General features: G+C 37.7%; 1 protein-coding gene across 3 annotated transcripts in view; it reads left to right on the forward strand.

The window, feature by feature from the left end:
- The window catches only part of fbxw8 (F-box and WD repeat domain containing 8), a 159400-nt gene that overhangs the window by 88060 nt on the left and 49107 nt on the right, over positions 1-22233 (forward strand). For all 3 annotated transcript variants that reach the window (XM_048555923.2, XM_048555925.2, XM_048555924.2), the window contains 2 exons: positions 4297-4493; positions 9687-9908. In XM_048555923.2, coding sequence (XP_048411880.1) covers positions 4297-4493; positions 9687-9908 — 419 coding nt within the window. The remainder of the gene's footprint in view (positions 1-4296; positions 4494-9686; positions 9909-22233) is intronic.

Consider the following 22233-nt stretch of genomic DNA (forward strand, 5'->3'; position numbering starts at 1 on the left):
TTCATAAACCCATCAGATGCCTTTTAAATGTTGTAATTGTACCAGCCATCACCACCACTTCCTCGGGCAGCTCATTCCATACAAACACTACCCTCTGCGTGAAAATGTTGTCCCTCAAATTCCTTTTAAATCTTCCCCTCTCACCTTCAACCTGTACCCTCGAGTTTTTGAACTCACCTACTGAGGGGAAAAGACGTTGACTATTCACCCTATCCATGCCCCTCATGATTTTATGAACTTCTATAAGGTCACCCCCCCCCCCCCCCCCCCCCCCCCCCCCACCATCTTCTGGTGCTCTAGAGACAATAGTCCAGCCTATTCAGCCTCTCCCTATAGCTGAAACGCTCTGACCCTGGCAACATCCTTGTAAATCTTATCTGAATGCTTTCAAGTTTCACAACATCTTTCCCTTAGCAAGGAGACCAGAATTGGATGTGGTATTCCAAAAGTGGCCTAACCAATGCCATGTATAACCACAATATGACATTGCAACTCCTATACTCAGTGTACTGACCAATAAAGTTCTGCTGAGGGAGTAAAAGGACCTAGGTCAAAATGAACAATCACAACCTTAAAATGTAATAATATTTGACTTTCTAGCCAAACCCAGTATCCATGTGTGTGTGTGTGAGTGCTGCAAGAATCAAAACACCTGGCTCCTACACTGTTCTGAACCATATACTCAACTCTCTGATCTGCTCAGCCTGAAAAATCAGAGTCCTGGTGATCTGTTCTGAAATATGGTTTAAGTAGGAATCCTTATCTTGGCAAAATTGTCACATCATTCTGTCTACCCTTTCTAATTAATGAAAATGTATGGAGATAGCCTATTAATTAGTGTGCTGTAGTTGAGAGGAGTCGAGAGGTTTCAGCATCAACAGGGATAGTGAGGAACCCAGGAAAACTGGAACTCGTGTCTCTCACACTTATCTGGAGGTGAAGGAGCTGAGGGGCTGGAGGAAGAGTGCAGATTCATCAATCAAGCAGGCATGGATTAAAGTGGCCGAGGAGCAGCATTGTTACCTTAATCCCTAGTACCAGGAGTGGCCCGTCAGGTGAATTATGTAACCTTATCATGCACCAAACCCTACACTCTGACTTGGACAGCATTATCTTGAACAGCAAGCACCACTCATTTTGCTGTCTGCAAATCATTCCTAATTGCCAATTCAGCTACTGATAATTCCAGATTGAAATTTAAACTCCAATATTTATTCATTTAGTCATTCATTTGTGACTTTAACCAATAAGTCCAAAGATGTGTAGGGTAGGTGAATTGGCCATGCTAAATTGCCCATAGGGATGTTTAGATTAGGTGGGTTATAGGGGGGATGAGTCTGGGTGTGATGCTCTGAGGTTCGATGTGGACTTGTTGGGCTGAAAGGCCTGTTTCCAGACTGTAGGGATTCTATTCTAAAAGTGTCAACAAGACTGTTACAGTAATTCAAAAAATGTAAGCTCTCAAAGCAGGGCAGTGACTACACACAGGTAGATTACATGTCCTGCTTTCCAGTTTAACTGAGGGCACAGGTCAATACTGGCGACTTCCCAGCATCTCTTAGGTTTTTGCTTCCAATTGCACAGCTGAATAACTTCGTTTGATGCATGCCATAGGCACTGAAAGCTGCTGTTTATGAATGCTTTCCAAGCCACAACCTACAGCATGATCAATTATGTCAGTACATTCTGAATGGCCTAGATGGGGGAAAGGCTCATTTTTAATTAGTTTAAAGGACATGTGGTCTATTTATTTTGGCTATAAATGGACATTTGTGTAAACTCCCACAATCTCCTAATTTGTTCCTTAAGTTACCAATTATCAATGTGTCCATCGTCTTCATTATTTCTTGTATGGCTACTTCATGATGTTTTCCTAAAATAAGAGGACACTTTGACGTGTTCTTTACCCATTTGTTTTGGAAAGGAGGTATATGCTATCAAGACCCAAATGATTGATAATCTTGAGTTCACAATCTCAACTTTCACTTAATTGGTGAAAATTCTCATTAAATCAGTCAATTGTTATTCACCATTTGCACTTCTTTAGAGCTATTTCTTACATGTTCTTTTTAATCGCTATGTTTGGAAAGGATTTCTTATAACCTTTTTTTAAAAAACAAAAGATACAGCTTAAAAAATTGCTAAGAACCTCAAAGCTATATAAAATGAAAGATCAGAAAGTACTAATCTAAACAAATTGTTATACAAAGCAATAAAAAATGAAATATATTTAGATAGTCAATACATAGCCAAGAGTGGTTGAAGTCAAAAGGGTTGTACAGTTGTTAAAAAATTAATTCAAATACTTAGATTAAGTTTTTAGTCAAATATAATTGCCTGTCTTCTTAAAATAATCTAAAACAAAGCCAGTGCAGGCCCAGTGTAATCTCTTCCCCAGTAATTCTGTGTCTTTCTGGTTGCTTAATAAGGCATTGTTGAGCTGGAAGACATTAACTCTCAGATTTTGACTTTGACGTTTGCATATTTTCAACACCGTGAAATGAGAATGGGCTAAACAATGACCCTGAGGCTTTTGTCTTGTAACCCTAAATAATTGGTGTATTGTCTTCATTCTGTTCACAATCCTATGATGCATTTCATTGTCAAATTAGGCAAAACAGAGTACATAATAGTAAAGTACTAAAATCAAAACTAATTACATTTCAGAATAAAATATTACCTTGATCACTGAATATATTTTGCATAATTATGACAGAACTAAATTCTGAAATGATTATGAATCCAACATGACCAACACTCCAACATGATCCCCATTGACATGCACTTTCACACCCTGCTTCCTTGTCACTGTATACACTTGACCACAGTTACTAAAACTAAAGACACAAAAACTAGGGGTCATCATCCCAAGGTAAGTTAGCCATTTAGGTTTGAGATCAGTTGAAATTTATTTAATCAAAAGGCTTTGAATCATTAGAATTCTTTACCTCCAGAGGACAGAGTGCCCAGTCATTGAGTAATATATTCAAGACTGAGACTGATAGATTTTTTGAATCTAGGGTTGCCAAAGAATATAGAAATTGGGCAGGAGAGTGGATTTGAAATTTAGTGTCACCCATTACCTTATTGAATGACAGTGCAGTCTCCTGGGAATGTGCGACCAGCTATCATGCTATTTCATATGTTTCGATGTTCTTGCAATAATGTGAGCAATAATGAAGGTGGGGATTATGGATAATATTGCTACAAGCCCTATGTTTTAATTCTTGGAGTTTCAGTTTTAAACCAGACACAGCTCTTAAATAGCTGTTACATTCAAAATATATTGAGGTCGGGAAGCATAATCAATCAAAGGATGCCCCTGACCCACTGCACCCCACAACCCATTTGCTACTCTGCCACACCTCACCTCCGAGAAACCACTTTTGGGCTATTGGTCAGCCCATTGTACAGTTTTCAATTGAACAAGTTACCTTTGAAGGCATGACTGGCACGAGCAGCTTGCCAAAATCATTAAAATTGGGTCCATAGTCTGATAAGGAGGCTGCCTTGTCACCTGGGACGTATATTACTCATGAAATACCACTTCTTGTGACAGAAAAGGTTGCTCAGATGAATTTCTTCCCATGTGTGAGATTCCCTCAAAATGTGAGATAATTAGGAATCCAAATCCATTCATGTTACTGTCTGACTTGCAATACTTTAAGGCCTGATCAGGAACCAGCTTTAATACTAATTATTCCGAGGAAGGGTCACTGGACCTGAAATGTTAACTCTGATTTCTCTCCACAGATGCTGCTGGACCTGCTGAACTTTTCCAGCAATTTTTGTTTCTCTTTCTGATTTCCAGCATACACAATCCTTTCAGTTTTTATTTAATATTAATTATAATGTGATGTGCACACTGATCTTTACTTACTCGATTTTGAAAGTAGGAGGTTGTCCTTCTTTTTACCCGTTTTTATAAAGCTAGTAAGAATTCATTTTTGACTTGGGCCTGTAATTCTTCGCAGTGCATTTTTTCAAAGTATCATACGGAGGAATTGAAAGTTATTGAATCTCATAGCAGGACGTATAAGTATAATATAATGTTCAAGATTAATGTGGAGTGTAATTACTGCCTTGTTAAGTTTAATCGTGAAATTTCCCCCATTATAAGAGAAATGGTCTGCATTTTCTCAATAAAAAAAATTACTGGGTTATTGAATCCACAAAGTTAAAGCGCTTTAAGTGGAAATGTAGACAAGTGTTTTTACAAGTCATACTATTTACATATAATTTCTGGTCTTATGATGTAAAATCATTTTACAGATTTCCTTCTATGGTTTTTTGCAGGTGCTGTTGATGTGTGGAGCACAGTTCTTGCACAGGAACCAGTACATCATTATCAGCACAGCCAGGAGATAGAGGCTGTAGCAATAGCATCAGACAATGCTGTAATTGCAACTTGCTCAGGTTATCAAGTAAGATTAGAAGCCTGTGATGAGAAAGGATATTGGAGGACAGCTGAGCAGTTTGAACTCCAAAAACTGGTGGGTTTTTGTTTCCATTGCAATTCTGTATTTCATTTACCAGTCACTGCTTAATGCATTTTACGAACTCATTCATTATCACAGATACACAAAGTTTGTCTCTCACTGGTGTCCCTTGGATGCCTTAGCATCTTTCGTGTGTTGAAGAATCCAAAACAGGAACAAAGATTAACCAAACAAGCATATTTTAAAAAAGAGATCATTATTAATAAAGCACTATAACTACATTCAAAGAATTATTTATGTTCAAAGATCTCAAAAATCTTCAATTAATTATTTTGCGAATGCAGAGGCTAATTTTATGAGCAAAGATTATTTTGGCCAATCATAGACAGTGTACAAATTGCTCTATCTTGGATAATTTATTCCTGTCCATTCAATGAGAAACCATTTAGATGTGAATCTTCAAGAAAGTAACGCTAAAATATCTCCCTAACATTTCAGATGTAGTCATGCAAAAATTCAAAATATAAGTACAGATTTACCCCTCTGGCTTCCTGCATTCCACAATAATTCTTTCAATAACACTGGAATCGTTGCCATCATTTTAAGTTCTACTCCAATCACTTTTTGAAACAAATATTTGTGTTGTTTGGTGTTTTTTCAACAATACAATTGACAAAGCATCAACAGCTTTTGCTGGGAGTTCCTAATATTATATTCTTGCTGTGGCCAAGTTAATGTAGTGTTTTGTTGCTAAAGCAAAGATCTAAATTCGTTTAAGGATGTTAAGTCAACACTTGGTCTGTTAAGAGACTGCAGGATTTGAGATCCTGGTTCTTTTCTGTTGCTCAGATATCTTTTATTGCTAGAGACTTTGTACATTCCAAGTTACCGCCTTTTTTTTCAAGCGAGACATTTACATGTGCTAGAATCTGAAGTAATGACTTGGAAATTATGCTTGCAGTTGTGCAGATAGCACTGCAAGTAGCATTATTGAAGAAGTGTCATATTAGTGAAGATAGAGAGAATGGTAGAGAGAAAAGACTGATGCCAATTAGAAATGTGATTGAAAAATATAGAAAAAAAAATTCAATGATTGTTTATGGACTGGAGGAAGGTCCTTGGGTCAAAAGTAGGACAACTATTTCTTGGTCTATATTAATGACCATGACTGTGATCATGCCGGACATAACTTCAAAATTTAAGAATGCGCCAAATGTGGAAGAATTACGACCTGAAGAGTACAGTATAGTAACAGAAATTGTATCCAACAAATCCAAGTTGGAAGGAAAAAGAAAAAGCAGCTCCTAGGAAGAACGAAAAAACCCTTGAGAAAGACTCAAGAAGAGCTGTCTGGGAAGGTGGGGTGGTATTTTGCATCCTGTCTGTATTTGTGCTCCATTTGAACCTTGTGCTATCCTTATTCATCTAAATCTGCCATGTCATCACTTTTTGCCCTTCTTTCTCATATGTTTGTCTAGCATACCCTTAAATGAACATCAGATTTGGGAGCTGTAGGCATTTCAGCCCCTCAAATCTACTCCACCATTTAATATGATGATGGTTGATCTCATCTTGACCTCAACTCCCTTTTCCTGCCCGCTATCTATAACGCTTAAACCCATTACTAATTAAAAATTAATGACGGTTTGCAAGATTAAACTTAAATGAAGTGTGGGCTGATATTGGCTGGGACTTTTTCAGGAGTGGAAGACAGCTCCAACCAAATGTTAGGAGCACAAAAGCCCGAAACGTCAGCTTTTGTGCTCTTCTGATGCTGCTTGGCCTGCTGTGTTCATCCAGCTCTACACTTTGTTATCTCGGATTCTCCAGCATCTGCAGTTCCTATTATCTCTCTCCAACCAAATGTTGATCATCCACTGACAATTGGCTAAAGGGCTACAAAGCAAGGGGCTCCAGTGGCTAAACTAAACAGGGTTGAAACTCTCTTCCAGCGACAATTTCTTCTGAGAAAGGAGGGAGGAGACGTAATGCATAGCAGAAGATCATAATGCTGTAATCATTGAAGTGTGAAGCGTGTACATTAAATTTATTGTATACTATATCACTGAACCATGAATTTTTTTTTTATATGAGTTTGGCTGTATGTTGTTCCAAATTAGTTGTATGTATGCAAGAACTGGAAGAAAAGCTTTTCAGTAGCAGAAGGTATGAGAAGCAAAATAATCCAACAGTTGGCCAGGAAATTGTACTTTATACTTTGCGTGCTTGTGTATCAGAATTGACTCTCTTAGAAAACCATTTTGTTTGATATTTGTTCAGTTGTCAAGTTAGATTATTGCAAGTTCAAAATACAGGTAGATATGTATTGAGAAACAGCACTATACTCGCCATTTGCCTGATTTAAAGATACTGAGTTCCAAAATGGGGCGACTTTCCATATTAAGCAGAGGTTCACCTGCACATCTGCCAATGTGGTATACTGCATCCACTATACTCGGTGTGGCTTCCTCTACATTGGGGAAACCAAGCGGAGGCTTGGGGACCGCTTTGCAGAGCACCTCCGCTCGGTTCGCAATAAACAACTGCACCTCCCAGTCGCAAGCCATTTCCACTCCCCCTCCCATTCTTTAGACGACATGTCCATCATGGGGCTCCTGCAGTGCCACAATGATGCCACCCGAAGGTTGCAGGAACAGCAACTCATATTCCGCTTGGGAACCCTGCAGCCCAATGGTATCAATGTGGACTTCACAAGCTTCAAAATCTGCCCTTCCCCCACTGCATCCCAAAACCAGCCCAGTTTGTCCCCCTCCCCCCACTGCACCACACAACCAGCCCAGCTCTTCCCCTCCACCCACTGCATCCCAAAACCAGTCCAACCTGTCTCTGCCTCCCTAACCTGTTCTTCCTCTCACCCATCCCTTCCTCACACCCCAAGCCGCACCTCCATCTCCTACCTACTAACCTCATCCCACCTCCTTGACCTGTCCGTCTTCCCTGGACTGACGTATCCCCTCCCTACCTCCCCACCTATACTCTCCTGTCCACCTATCTTCTTTTCTCTCCATCTTCGGTCTGCCTCCCCCTCTCTCCCTATTTATTCCAGAACCCTCACCCCATCCCCCTCTCTGATGAAGGGTCTAGGCCCGAAACGTCAGCTTTTGTGCTCCTGAGATGCTGCTGGACCTGCTGTGTTCATCCAGCCTCACATTTTATTATCTTGGAGCCTCCAGCATCAGCAGTTCCCATTATCTCAAACTATAAAGGGTTATATTCTCACTGTAATGCCTAAAGATACAAGCACTTTCAACTTTATCTTTGATTTGATACAGTTTATACATTGGACCAAGAATTGTGCTGTTGATTTCTTGTGCTTTTCTGCTTCTGTGTAATTTTAGTTGCAAAGTTAGTTTTTAGCACAAATGCTTTCAACAGGGTAATAATTTACTAATTCGCAGCATAGCCGGATGAATGTATAAACATTCTACAGTCTACGTAATTTCTACTGCATATCATCGTAATTACAGTTAATTGACTTCCTACATTACAGCAGCGCTGGTACTTTGAGTACTTTCTTAGCTGTGAAGTGCCGTGGGACATCCTGGGAATTTGGAAGGCGCAATGTAAATGCCGGTTTCCTTTCTTTCATGGCATACGTTACAATTAACCTGTTTAAGATTGTACAGTTTATTGCATAGGAAAACACCTGCTTTTGAAGTGCCATTTTGTTCAAGCATTGAGTACCACAGTTGAAAAAACCTGAACACTTTAAAGTATTTTTCTGTACTCCCCCTCTTGAGTTGTTAATTTATCTTCTTCAAGTTGGCCAAGACAGCAACCTAGTTAAAACCAAGGCACAATGAAAGCAGATATTATTAATTCTTTTACTTAAGTTATGGAGCGAAGTCAGCATTAAATGTATGTTGAGAAAGGGGAAGCACAATACTTCATACTATGTATTTTATATAAAACCATATGCAACACATTCATTAATGTGAGCCCAAAAGAAGTTTTTAAAAAGAATAAAACTCCAGTTGTGAAATTTTTCATTTAATTAAAGAAGTCTCTCATACATTTCTCTAATTATCAGGAATATCACAGGTGTTAGTTATTCCTTGAATGATTTAACTATGGTCACTCATTTAATCCTGCTGAGTTGCCATGACATCATTTTCTTACCAGGAATTATTTTGGTTTCATTACCTAATGAGAAGAATATTCAGCTGGCTTTGTGCCAGTCTGGGTCTGTATTAACAGAGTTCATTGATTTAGTATTTTAAAAAGTATTTAGATAAAACAAATAAGAAATACTCACTGCATTTGGAAAGGACCAAAAGTGATACAGCAAAGCCTTAATTATCCACATAACCAAGATTAACTCAGAAAGCAGGGTAACTGCCAGACAATCAATACTCCCTAAATTATACCACAGATTGGTAGTGTGAGTTTTGAATGTGTTGCAGCCTGTTTCAGTCCTCTGTTGCTGAACTCCCATTTTTTTTTACTCTGTTTCTGCTGGCAGGGCTCACTTGCACCAAATAGCTGATCTGCCAGCTCTGAGCTCTCCCATCAACCCGTTCATGATTGCAGCTGCAAGACCAGTCATGAGTCCAAATGATCAGGCCAAAGTCAATATCGTTCCTGCGTACAATACAGTCTGCACTTGGAGTCATTGGAAGCTTTTTGAACAGACATTCTCGATATTGAATGTTTAAGTTGACAGCTGAGTTCAATGGAAATTGTCAATAGGATAGCTGGAAGTGACTGCATGTATCCTTCGGTGCCCATCTCTGTAAGCTGGTGGAAATGTCATCTTATGCTTAAACAGTAATTTTAGGCCAACTTTCTTGTGTGTGTTGAAGTGGGTGTGTGATTTTTTTTTTGAGCTGACAGATAAACTATTCTAAGTCAACACAGTGTGGAGCTGGAGGAACACAGCAGTTCAGACAGCATCAGAGGAACAGCAAAGTCGATGTTTTGGGTCAGGACCCTTCATCAGAGCTATTCTCATGCCAGCTGATGTTAGTGGTAGAAGAGTTGAATGGCCTAGAAATTAAATCACCTCCTATCATTCCTTCATTATTTCATTGTCCTGCATAGTTGAGAGCTTGAACGATAAAAGTTAGCTAGTTTGAATGAAGGTTTAATTCAGTTTCCAGAAGGCAAAGCTACACATGGCAACAATGTTTAGTTGACAATTAGATTATTGTTTTATGTTTGTTTTTTGATTCAAAGTATGCAATCCATAAAACTGCTGGAAAATATTTTTATCTCATTATTTTATAGGCTAGCTATCTTCAACTTGTTCCAGGTGGTCCTCTAAATACAGCTGGAAGTCAGCCAGTAATAGCAGCAGCTGAAGATACTGTTTACTTACTGAACCCTGATGCAGAGCCAAAGGTACTTCATTCCATCTATGGAAATACAGTGACCTGCCTGGATGTATCCACTAATCAGCTTGCCTGTGGTGTTAAAAGTTTTGGTTGGATAATTAGCCACGGCAACAAGGTATTTTCTTTTCCTGGTTCTACAATAGATTGTAATAACATTTAAGAAAGGTGACAATATTTACTATATTTAAAAATATGATGAAAGTAATATTTAGAACATTGAATATTATACATGATAAACTGGATGCCACTTTATGCTTCTACCCAGTTCCAAATTTATATTCCAACTTATGTCTAGAATTATTTTAAGCTTTTTTGTTTGATTTAGAAGACAATATTTTTTAGTATTTGCACCCTTAAGGGCTATTCCTGGGTGATGTGCAATTCTCATCTTGCTCCTTTGAAATCCTATTCTACCTACTTTTGTACTGAAATCTATAAAATAAGCAATTCCTTTTGTAGTTTCAAGATTGACCAGTGTTTACTCGCTCCAAATAAGTTACTTCATGAAATCAAACATAGAATTTAAACAGAAAACAAAGATTTGCTTGTATTTATATCCTTCCACAAAAATAGTGTATCTTTTTCACATTTAGTATGTGACTAACTTATATTGTGACACAAAACTAGGACTAATTTCAAAACTATTTGCCACTCAGGAAATCTCAGTTAATCCAGTGACAATAATCTAATTTGTTTTAATATTCATTCAAGGTTCTTGGACATGTTGCCACTGCCAATAAAATTATTTTTTAAAAAACTTTCAAGTAAGGAGCAAATGTCTGGGTACTGTTGTGAAGTTGGGTACAGTACTTGAGGATTTGGGAGGCAAGTAGTTAGAATTGTAAAATGCTGGGGGCGGTGTGTGGGTGGAGCATTGTGTGGTCCCTTTAGAAGATGACATGTTTTTTCTATGCTTTAGAGATTTAAGTGGTTGTTTGTGAGCGGCAGATTGAAAGTTTGCAGGTACACAGAGATTTTGTGCTCCTAAGATGCTGCTTGGCCTGCTGTGTTCATCCAGCCTCACATTTTATTATCTTGGAATTCTCCAGCATCTGCAGTTCCCATTATCTCAGGTACACAGCGAGTACCTGCTTTGAAACATTTGTGTCAAAAGGCCAAGTTAGCAGGCCAAGCAGCAGTTTTGTAATCAAGACAGCAAGTTGTTGAATTTAGCCAATCAATTTGAACCAGGCACTTAGATACCAAAAACCGATTAAATTTAAATCTAATGGTTTTGACCAAGTAGAACAATCATATTGTAAGAAATTGATATGTCATCAAGAGTAGAAAAGGAGACGACTGTTGGAAAAAGATGGGAAAACTAACTGCCATCTGCCAAAGTTAATGGCTCTCAGCTCTCAAAAGAGAATCACTGGCTCTCACAGTCTTCTCTAAGTCTTAGTAAAAGCACCATCCAAATATGAAAGGTGCCAACAGCACAACTAGTTAATATTCTTGACAGACAAATCAATGGAAAAGGCATTCCTGACCGAACATTTGACGAAGAAGGAGCAGAGCATTCTGGAAGAGACACAACCTGGCTGTAATGTTGAGAGACGAAGTTCAATTCTTTTTCTATTTTGTTATATATAACTGGGACTTGTATTTATTGGAACAGAATTTTGTTTTATGCGGGAATAGTTAGTAGTTAGAAGGCATTTATTTGATTTGTTAATGGTTTAGTTAATTTGTTCATTGTTAGAGCTAGATAAATAAATTGTTAATTGTTGTTTGCAAAATGAGTGGCAGGGATTTATTTTATTTAACCACTAGAAGTTGCTGAAAGGCAGGTTACACCATTTTTCACACTCCTTTTTCAGATTATAGGGCGAGGTGCTCCTCTTTGGGTGTTTCGGTTTTGTTTCTCAGAGGGAGGGGCCAACCTCTGCTTCATAACAGTACTGTACTCCTAAATATTTACAGTACCAAAAACCTATGGAGTTGGAATTCTACATTAGTTCCATAACACTATTTTACAATAAATGCTTCATTCCTATAATTTCTAATCTTAATAAAGAGACAAAAAATTTCCGAGTAATATTTCATACTAGGGCATTAAAGGAAAAGGGGAGGAAATAAAAAACTCACCAGCACTTGAATTTTTTCTAACCTCCCAATTGTGCTTTCATTATGAAACATTTTTATATTATCCCTTGATCATGCAGAATTGGAGCAAGCATAATATCCTGTGATTTTAAAGTAGGTTCTATCAATTGGTTGCGCTTTGACTTTGTATTGGACCTGGCTTAAGTGAGTTCACAAACTCTGTCCAAGCAGGCACTCAGCTGCAGCAATAGATGTAAGTCGTTAGCTTAATGATTGCATTGATTCTTTGGTTAACACCCAAGCTTTTGAAAACTATATGTATATTAGTTAAGAAATTGCATGTCGTAGCTACTCACCAGAATGCTTCATGAATAATGGATAATTATTGTCTGAAAATTAACACTGTGACATTTTTAGTTAATTCAATTTAGTCATATTTCCATGTCCTGGGCATAGATTCAAAATTTGTATGGTGAAAAAGAATTCTGGAACACATGACTTTAGATTCTCGTGGTGTTTGTTGTTACTTTCATTTCAAGAAGTCGATAGTTGCATGCTGTTCTGAATTTAATAATTTTGCTTAGGATGTGAATTTACTTCTGATAATAAAGTACCAGTTTTAGCCTGAGCTAGATAGTTTGACAAGATGGTTTTCTGGGGGGTTTTAAGTAGTCTGGCGCACTATGAACTAAAACAATACTAAATGCTGAGAACACTCAGCAAATCTGGCATCATCTGTATTGAAAAACAAGTTACTAATTAAATGTTAATTATTTCTGTCTCTGTAAATGCCACTGGATCTGCTGGTTATACTTCTGTTTCTCTTTCACAACACACAATGTTTGCTTTTGATCACATGTACAGTGAATTCTCTCCATACAAAGAGGGTATAGAAGGGTAATTGTTACTGCTGTAACTTATGAACCCATTCACTCCATTCATAAATTTATAAAGATAAAAAAATCCAGATACAAATGAATTTGTTCAAAACTGTGTTGTGACTTTAACACTGTAAGAATGCTGGGAAAAGTGTTAATTGTAACAGTGCTCATTTTGTATATTCTGCATTTCGATATGTCACATTTTCTTCACCAACTGACAAATCTCAAAGGCATGTACCATGCTTGAATAGCCTATGCTTAAATATAATTAATCCTGTAACTAAAGTAAATTTACTGTATTGTGGGGAGAAGATGGCCTCGAGGTATTATCTTTGGATTATTAATCCAGAGACCCAGGTAATGTTCTGGGGACTCTGGTTCGAATCCTGCCATAGCAGATGGTGGAATTAACAATCTAATGATGGCCATGACACTATTGTCAATTATCGGAAGAACCCATCTGGTTCACTAATCTCCTTCAGGGAAGGAACTGCCATCCTTACCTGGTCTGGCCTACATGTGACTCCAGACTCACAGCAATGTGGTTAACTCTTAACTACTCTCTGGGCAATTAGAGATGGGCAATAAATGCTGCCCGGCCAGCAAAGCTCTCATCCCATGAATGAATAAAGGAAAAAAAAATTCTTATCTATTGTATAAACAATACTGAATGGCACGCAGTTGGTTACTGAATTTATCATGTTTATGGACCTGCTGAACTCACTAATGACTTACACAAATCTTTTTTTTAAGATCATCATGGATATTTTGCAATGTTGAGAATCTAGCAATCTAAATGAAACAAATGTCAAAAATATCAAAATAAACTTACTTGATTGCTGAAAGTGCCACCTGACTCAAAGTTAGCAATTCACACTTGAGATTAGGTATCTGTAATTGTTCCTGATAAATCTTTAGTTTCGGGGTTATGTTATAAGGAGGGTAATTATCTTAGTCACTTTTAGTTACCACAATTAGGCTACCACTTATTATATGTCGCTGTTTGCACGAGGAGATTGATGAATGCAACATAACTGCAGATTGATAATGAAATTGCTTCAAACTGAGAGCAGACACCTAATATACATTGTAAAACTTCCCTTTGTTTTCTCTACTATATTCATCACGAGAGGTTTTGACCCTCCTAAATGCTAAACAAAATCAGCAAGTGAATTGGACTATGAGGAGATGTCCATTCTACTGACAAGAACCAATGTTATTTCTATTATTACCCCAAGCTAATGAAATTTTTAGAACATAGGACTAGGCCATTCGGCTCCACAACTCTGCTAGGTCATTCGATATCATGGTTGATCATCTACCTCATCATTATTTTCCTCTGCTATCCTTTGATGTTACTCATGTCTGAAAATTTATTAACTTCCATCTGGGACATAATCTCATACTGAGCTAACACAGTCCTCTGGAGTAAAGAATTCCAAAGAGACAGTATCCTCTGAGTGAAGAAATTTTCCTTATCGTAGAACTAAATGACTGACCCGTTATTTTGAAACTATGCCTGGTTCTAGATCCCTTGCCAACCAGTAGAAACCCCTTTCCTGTATCTCGTATTTCAAGCCCTTGAAGTTTGTAAATTTCAATGAGATTGCCTCTTGTTTCTCCTCACTGGAGAAAGTACAAACTCAGCCTCCTTATTCCTCACAGAATGATCCTACCATCCCAAGAAGTATCTGATGAACCTCCTCAGCACGCTTCCTATGGAAAGTCTATCCTTGCTTAGGTAATGGACCAGAATTGCGCACAATACTCCAGTTGTGGTCTCACCAAGATTCATTACAATTGAAGTAAGATATTAGTACTCCCAAAGTCAAGTCCTCTGTTGATCAAAGCCAATGTGCAATTTGCCTTTTTAATTACTTGCTGCACTTGAATATTAGCTTTCAGCGGCTTATAAACAAGGATACCCAAATCCCTTTAGACGTTTTCTGATCTCTTGCATTTAAGAGAAACTCTATATCTCTGTTCTTCCTACCAAATTGCATACCTTCACACTTCTCCATGTTACATTCTATTTGTTATGTTCTTGTCCATTCACTTAGTGTACCTAAATCCTTTTGATGTCTCACAACACCCATTCACATCAAGCTCAATGGCATCTGCAAACTTTGAAATATTAAATTTGCTTCCCATATCTAATAATTAATACAGATTATGAAGCAATAAGGCCTAAACATTGATCCTTGCAGTACCCACATGCAAATCTGAAAATGATCCACTTGTTCCTACTACCTGTTTTTTTTCTGTTAATTGATCTTCAATCTATATTAGTAAATTACTCCTTCCCTCATGTACGCTAATTATGTTTTTTAACCTCCAGCATTTGCCTTTCAAATGCATTTTGAAAATCCAAATACCACATCATGCTGTGAAATCCTCAAAAATTTCTGACAGGTTTCTCAAACATGATTCATAAATCAATGTTGATGCTGCACAAACAGATCAGTATTGATCTAACTGAAGGCAGGTCCTTGGCTCATTATTTGCTGAGGCTTCATCTTTAACTTTTTTTTTGACAGTTTTTGTCTGTGGCGTCTTGCATAGTCCTCCACTATCAGGAGCAGAGACTGAAAGCAGACCCAGGTCTAATTCAGCTGGAATAGGAATCTGACACGTACACCTCTGGCATTATTCTGAACCACAAGCTGACCATCTACTTAACAGATCTAACCACTTTCCCTTGAGTCTACACATCACTACAAAAGAAATCTACAATACAATACAATGGAGTGATACAGCACGAAAGCATTCCCTTCGGTCCAACCAGTCCATGCCAAACATAATCTAGACTAAACTAGTCCCAACTGCATGCTCTAGAGCCATATCACTCTAAACCTTTCCTATTCATGTATCCATCCAAATATCTTTTAAATGTTTTAATAGTACCCACATCCACTACTTCCTCAGGAAGTACATTCCACATGCGAATCATCATCTGTGTAAGAAATTTGCCTCATGTCTTTTTAAAATCTCTCTCCTCTCACGCTAAAAATGTGCCACTAGTCTTGAAATCCACATCTTGGTGTAAAGACAACTACCATTAATTCTATCTATACCTCTCATTATTTTAGAAACTTCTGTCAGGTCACCTCTCAACCTCCTGCGCTCTGGTGAGAAAAGTCCCAGCCTATCCAGCCTTTCTTTATAACTCAAACCTTCCTTACCCTCGACAGCTTGTTAATATCCTTCCTGTAACTGGGCAACCGTAACTGGACACAGTATTCTGGAAGAGGCCTCACCAGTATCCTGTACAACCTCAATATAACTTTTCAACTCCTATATTCAAAGGACTGAGCAATGAAGGCAAGTGTGCCAAATGTCTTTTTCACCATCCTGTCTAAATGTGATGCACACTTTAAAGAATAATGCACCTACACCCTTAAGTCTCTCTGCTCCAAGGCACTACCCATTAGTTTGCCCTGCCATTAATTGTAGAAGCCTTACCCTTGTTTGTTGTACCAAAATGCAATGCCTTGTGTTTATCCTGATTGAATTACATGTGCCATTTTTCAGCCCTTTGTCCCATTCGATCAAGATCCATTTGTAATCTTAGAAAACCTTCTTCACGATCTACAATGCCACCAATTTTGGTGTCATCCGCAAACTTTACTAACCATGCCTTCTATATTTCATTATTTATATAAATGTCAAAAGAGGACCCAGAACTGATCCTTGTGGAACACTGCTGGTCACAAGTCTCCAGTTAGAAAAGCAACCCTCCACCATTACTCTGTCTCCTGCCATTATGCCAATTACGTATCCAATAAGCATGCTCACCCTGAATTCCATGTGACCTAACTTTACTAGTTAATCCACCATGTGAAACTTTGTCACAGACTTTCCTAAAATCCAAATAAACAACACCTACTGTTCTGCCCTCATCAACCTTTTACGTAACTTCCTCAAAAAATTCATTCAAGTTTGTGAGATACAATTTTCTTCGCACACAACTGTACTGACTATTCTAATCAATTTCTGCCTCTTTAAATGTCCATAATCCTAATTTTTATAATCACCTCCAACAATTTACCCACAACCGAAGTCAGACTCTCAGGCCTGTTGTTCCCCAGTTTCTCCTTACAACCTTCCTTAAACAAAAGGTATAACATTAGCCACCCTCCAGTCATCAGGCACCTCACTCATAGTTACAGATGATGCAAATATTTCTGCAAGGGGTCTCGTAATTTCCTCCCTTACTTCCCACAACATTCTGCGATACATTAGATCAGGTCCTGGAGATTTGTCCACCTTTATATTCTCTAAGACCTCCTGAATTTCTTCTTCTATATTGTGAACTGCTTTTAAAACACCAAAGTTTATTTCTCTGCTTTCGCTAGACTCCATTTTTTTCTCCACAGTAAAAACTGATGCAAAATATTCATTTACTATCTCTCCTTTCGCCTGGGGTTCAACTCAAAGATGACCTCCTTGATCTTTAAGATGCCCTACCTTCTCTGTTACACTCTTGCTTTTAATTTATCTGTAGAATCTTTTTGGATTACGATTAACCTTATCTGCCAATGCTATCTCATATCCCCTCTTTGACTTCCTGATTTTTCTCTTAGGAAAGCCCCTAGCCTCTTTATATTGATTTAGAGATTCAATTGAACCAAGTTGTCTATATCTAAAATAAGATTCTCTTTTGTTCTTGAGTGGTACCTCACTATCTTTATTTATCTATTGTCCCGTAATCTTACCAGCATCACCCTTTACTCTGACAGGAACAAAACACCTCTGAACTCTGGTTGTCACACTCTTGAATGCCTCCCACTTGTCAGATGTCTTTTTACCTGCGAACAGTCTACTCCAATCAACTTTTGAAAGATCTTGTCTTATACCAATAAAATTTGCCTGACTCCAATTAAAAATTTTAATTTTTATGGAATGTTTATTGTTTTCCAAAACCATTTTGAAACCAACAGAATTATGATCGCTGGATGCAAAGTGTTCCCCAGCTTTGACTTCAGTCACCTGCCCTGCCTTATTGCCCAAAAGAAGGTCTAGTTTTGCTCTTTCTGTAGTAGAAGCATCCACATATTGATTAAAAGAATTTTCTTCACAAAACTTACTTTGGAAGAAATTTGCTATGAAAAAGTTCAGAGAAAATTTCTGCTTCTCTTTTAATTATAATGGAAGATATTCAAATATGTAAATATTTCAGAGTTTCAAATTAATGCACGTTTGATATTTGTAGTGAATATATTTATGAAATGTTGTTTAATCTCTCGGAGTGAATACAGTTTTCACTGCCTATTTACTCTCTTGTAAGCAATGAGTTGAACAGCCCCTGTCTGCATTGCATGAATCTGTTCTGTAGTTAACAGAAAGGTTGACTTCTTGGCAAGTGGTGCAATCAAATTTCATGAGTGGTTGAAAGTAATTCTGCAGTTTGCTTGTGTTTATCACCTGTCAGAATTTTAATTGCATTCACTGATAAGTTTAATAAACAGTAGAACACGATAAAAAGATATTGTCAAGTTGGGTATGACTTTCACTATACACAATAGTATGAGATTAAACTCTTACATTTTTGATTTAGAAATAAGCTGTCACAACTGTCAAGAGACATGTGTCAAGGAAGGTCATATTAGATAAATTGTCTTTTCTTTTTTGTCATCTTCAACACCTGGTTTTGACAGTTGTGATGGTTTATTCCAAAACACATCAAAGCCATTTAATCTTGCATGACTACAAAGAGTTTTTATTTAATGAAAGTCACCTGTAGGGCACAGAATCTTTTGCAGGTTGCTGATAGATTTTGGATGTAAGCAAGTGCAATAACATTTCATTCAAGGTGAAAAGTGCCATTAGTTGGGTGTAAGAAACATTTCCTCTGCTTTGACCATTTCTTACCATTTAGCAACTTTGACATTTAAAAACAGCCTGTAGAAAGTTTCCATTCAGCCATAACAATGTTTGCTGTGCTTGAGAAGTGTGCATTAACTATGGACAAGTTAGGGAAATTGTGTTGTGGGTACTTGTGTGAGGGATTGGATTAAAGGTACATAATCATTTGGATTCCCCTTTGGAGGTAGGATGCTTCCATTCTAGCAGGAATAAGCTGGATTCAAACCCAAATGCTAATTGTGAAAATGGTCAAAAAGACTTTGGTGTAGAAAGTTTATGGCTTACGTTTTGATTTTTAAAATGTATGTATAAATGCTAGCAGAATGGTGCACAAAAATCCCTTCCTGCCTGCTTTTCAATTTCTACTCAGCAAAATTCAGCATCCCTACGTCAATTTCTATACCTTAGTGATGGTAACTTTTTTTGATGATGGTGCTGTTTCCTGCAATTTAACTGTGTAGCCTAATAGACTTTACTACCAATTTCCACCCTTCTCTTGTCTTCACATGCTCTGTCTGACTTTACCCTTACCTCTTGACTTCATTGTTTCTATTTCTGGAAATGTTAATAATGCTGACTCCTGTATCTAGCTTAACTGCACTTCCTCACACCTCAATTCCTCTAAGGTTATCCCCATTGTATTTGTTAGGACAAGGCAACCTCCTGCACTAACACACCAAGTATGTTCAGGATTTCTCATTTCTCCCACTACCGGGTTGATAATGGCACACAACAGTGTACATTTCATGTGCCCTGTTTTATTCCCTCTCCACTTCCAAGTGCATGATAGGGTTCATCTTGACTTCACCTTCCTCCCACATCAGCCTCCAAATTAAAGAAGGATCATCCTCAATTATTTATAACATCTCTGGCATGATGCTACAGAAGACATCTTCCTCTCCTTCCTCTTGCAATATTCAAACGGAGTAACTCTCAGGGCCCAATCTTGAGACACACTGAACAGCTTGTCCCTTTTGTTTTGGCATCTTTTCATCTAACTGCAGTAAATGAAACATCTGACCTTTAACCTTCTGTCTTCTTTTCATCCAATGTCTTGTTCTCTGTCTTCGGTATTCCACTATCAGATAAACCCTTCAGTGATTACACCTCTGTGCAGTATTGTTATAGGTCCAAGCCTTCCAAACAATTACCTTGTGTTCTTTTGTTCCTAAATTCCTGCATTGTCATGTAATCTTTCCCTTTGTAAAATGCTGTGAGTTGTTTTTTAAATGATGGGTTTCAACAAAGGAGGGTCAAGAACGCATATCTAAGCTGCTCAATGATAGTGAGTTGACATTTCTAACATTATACTGAGGCTGTATCATTTATTATTTCCTATTTGAATTTAGCATTAACCAGCCTAGTCATTTTTTTAAACTTCTGGAAACCTGGCCCCTAAAGCTCAGTAAGGAATTGCTGGATCAGTGCTTTTCCATTTCGCTATTGAATTAAGTGTGCCTGCTTCAAAAACCACCCACAATTGAACAGCCATCTCCTGAGTCCATCCATTCTTCTTCAACTCCCTACCCAAACCCACCAAGGAGGTATCCAACCTCCACCCACTTCTTTCCATTTCCCTGTTGCCAACAAGGCTGTTTTTTTTGCTCCCGAACTTCCTTAGGGCCATGAACCCTTCTGGGTTTGTCGGCTTCTCTGGAATTACTCTCTACTGGATTATGTCAGACAAGCTTAACAATCGAGCTCCCTTCTAGCTAGGAAAATCATTCATCCATAGTGTGTGGGAGAGTCCAACTTCCAGTTTGCGTTTGCCTGTGCTGCGCTAGTTCTCCTATACTGGGCATGTCATGTTAAAATTTCCCTAAATGTGCATGATTATTGAGTAGCAACAACTTAGAAGAAGTTGTTTATTAATTTAAAAATGTGAAGCCTTTATAGGACCACCAAAGTATTGCAAACAATTCTTTTTGAAATTAAACACAAATCTGATTTTAAATATGTTTTTCCCGCAAATGGTCGTCAAAGACCAATTTGAATAAAACATTATCTTTGCCAGTAGACTTCCTTGTTTTAAAATCTATCACCAAGATATATCACCATCTTTTCTCACCTTGTCACATATGCCAAGTATTTGGTACCAATGGATTTAGATGGAGAAGGAAGATCTAAGAGCTTATTTGATTGCAAATAGGCATGGCATGGATCCTATATATTTGGCTTCTGTTATTGCCTCCTTTGGGCCCATTCATTAATGGAAAATTGATGTCATCATTGAACTGTTTAACTGAGAATGTTATTGAAATTTTAATTGGAAACCAAATACGACAAAGGAATATGGTTAAAATACAACAAAACAGTTTCTTTCAGTTTTTTAAAGGAAAATCAATAACTTAATTAACTGTAAATGTATTTACTTATTTGTGCAAATTGAGTAGATTTTAGAAAAGCTTCCTGCTAATGTAAACAGAGTGAATGATAAGTTGGTATAAAATAGGCAAGAGTTGGAGTAATGGGACAAAGAAATGGGATGTCAAATTGCTGGGTAACTTATTCAAATTTTAATTATGTAAGTTATACCATTTTATTTAACGTTAGCTGAGCCACCAGCTTTGGAAAATCTCTAGTGGGATAACATTCATGCTATCTTAGAATGCACTCATGCAATTAGCCTTTCGAGACAAAATAGGAAAAGATTTTAAGGACTTAGAGATTTTTATGGGAAGCTCAGGTTTGAAATTTCAGTTTCTTGCACCCAATTGTGAACAGAACAGATGGAAAATATTGTTTAAAAACAATTCTGCAGTGGATTGTGTGAGATTGATAGAGATACAGTGGCAGATATTCAAGGGGATTTTTTTTAAGAATACACAGGCAGATGTATGCCAACAAGAAAGAAAAATTCCAAAGTGAGGACTCGTTGTCCGTGGTTAACTGTGACAGTTAAACATGGTATCAAACTATAGTAAAAACTTACAATTGTCCAGAGAATGACTACAAGATTAAAAACAAGGGAAAAGTTAAAAGTACAAGAGAAAACTGGCTAAAAATATAAAAACAGTAGAAGTTTCTGTAGATCTTTTAAAAAAAAGTTAACAAGATGACCACTGATCCTCTGGAAAGTGAGATTGGAGAATCAATAATAGAACATCATGGCAAGTGAATTGAACAGGTATTTTGCATTGGTCTTCACGATAGAGGATACAAGCTCCCTCCAAGAAATAGCTGTAAATGGGAAACAGGGAGGAATTCAAGAAAATTACAATCACCAAGGCGGTGATAAATTGTTGGAGACAGGTAAAACCCGAAAGAACTGCGGATGCTATAAATTCGAAACAAAACCAGAAGCTACTGGAAAGCTCATAGTTAATGTTTAGGTCCTGTTCTGAGGAAGGGTCACTGGACCCAAGATGTTAACTCTGATTTTTCTTCACAACTGCTACCAGACCTGCTGAGCTTTTCCTGCAACTTCAGGTTTTGTTGGAGATAGGTGCCCAGTCCAGATGGACATCAACATAGGATCTTGAAAGAAATGGCTGCGGTGATAGTTGTTGTGTGACACAGATTCTAGAAAATTTTGCAAAATTTTCATTATATTGAGAAACAGCAATTTATTTGAAGAGGGAGGGACAGAATGTTCTAGCAGGCTGTATGCAGTCCACAGGCTGTGAGTTAGCTCCCTGATCTAAATGG

Source organism: Stegostoma tigrinum, chromosome 26, assembly GCF_030684315.1.
Source record: "Stegostoma tigrinum isolate sSteTig4 chromosome 26, sSteTig4.hap1, whole genome shotgun sequence".
NCBI lineage: Eukaryota > Metazoa > Chordata > Chondrichthyes > Orectolobiformes > Stegostomatidae > Stegostoma > Stegostoma tigrinum.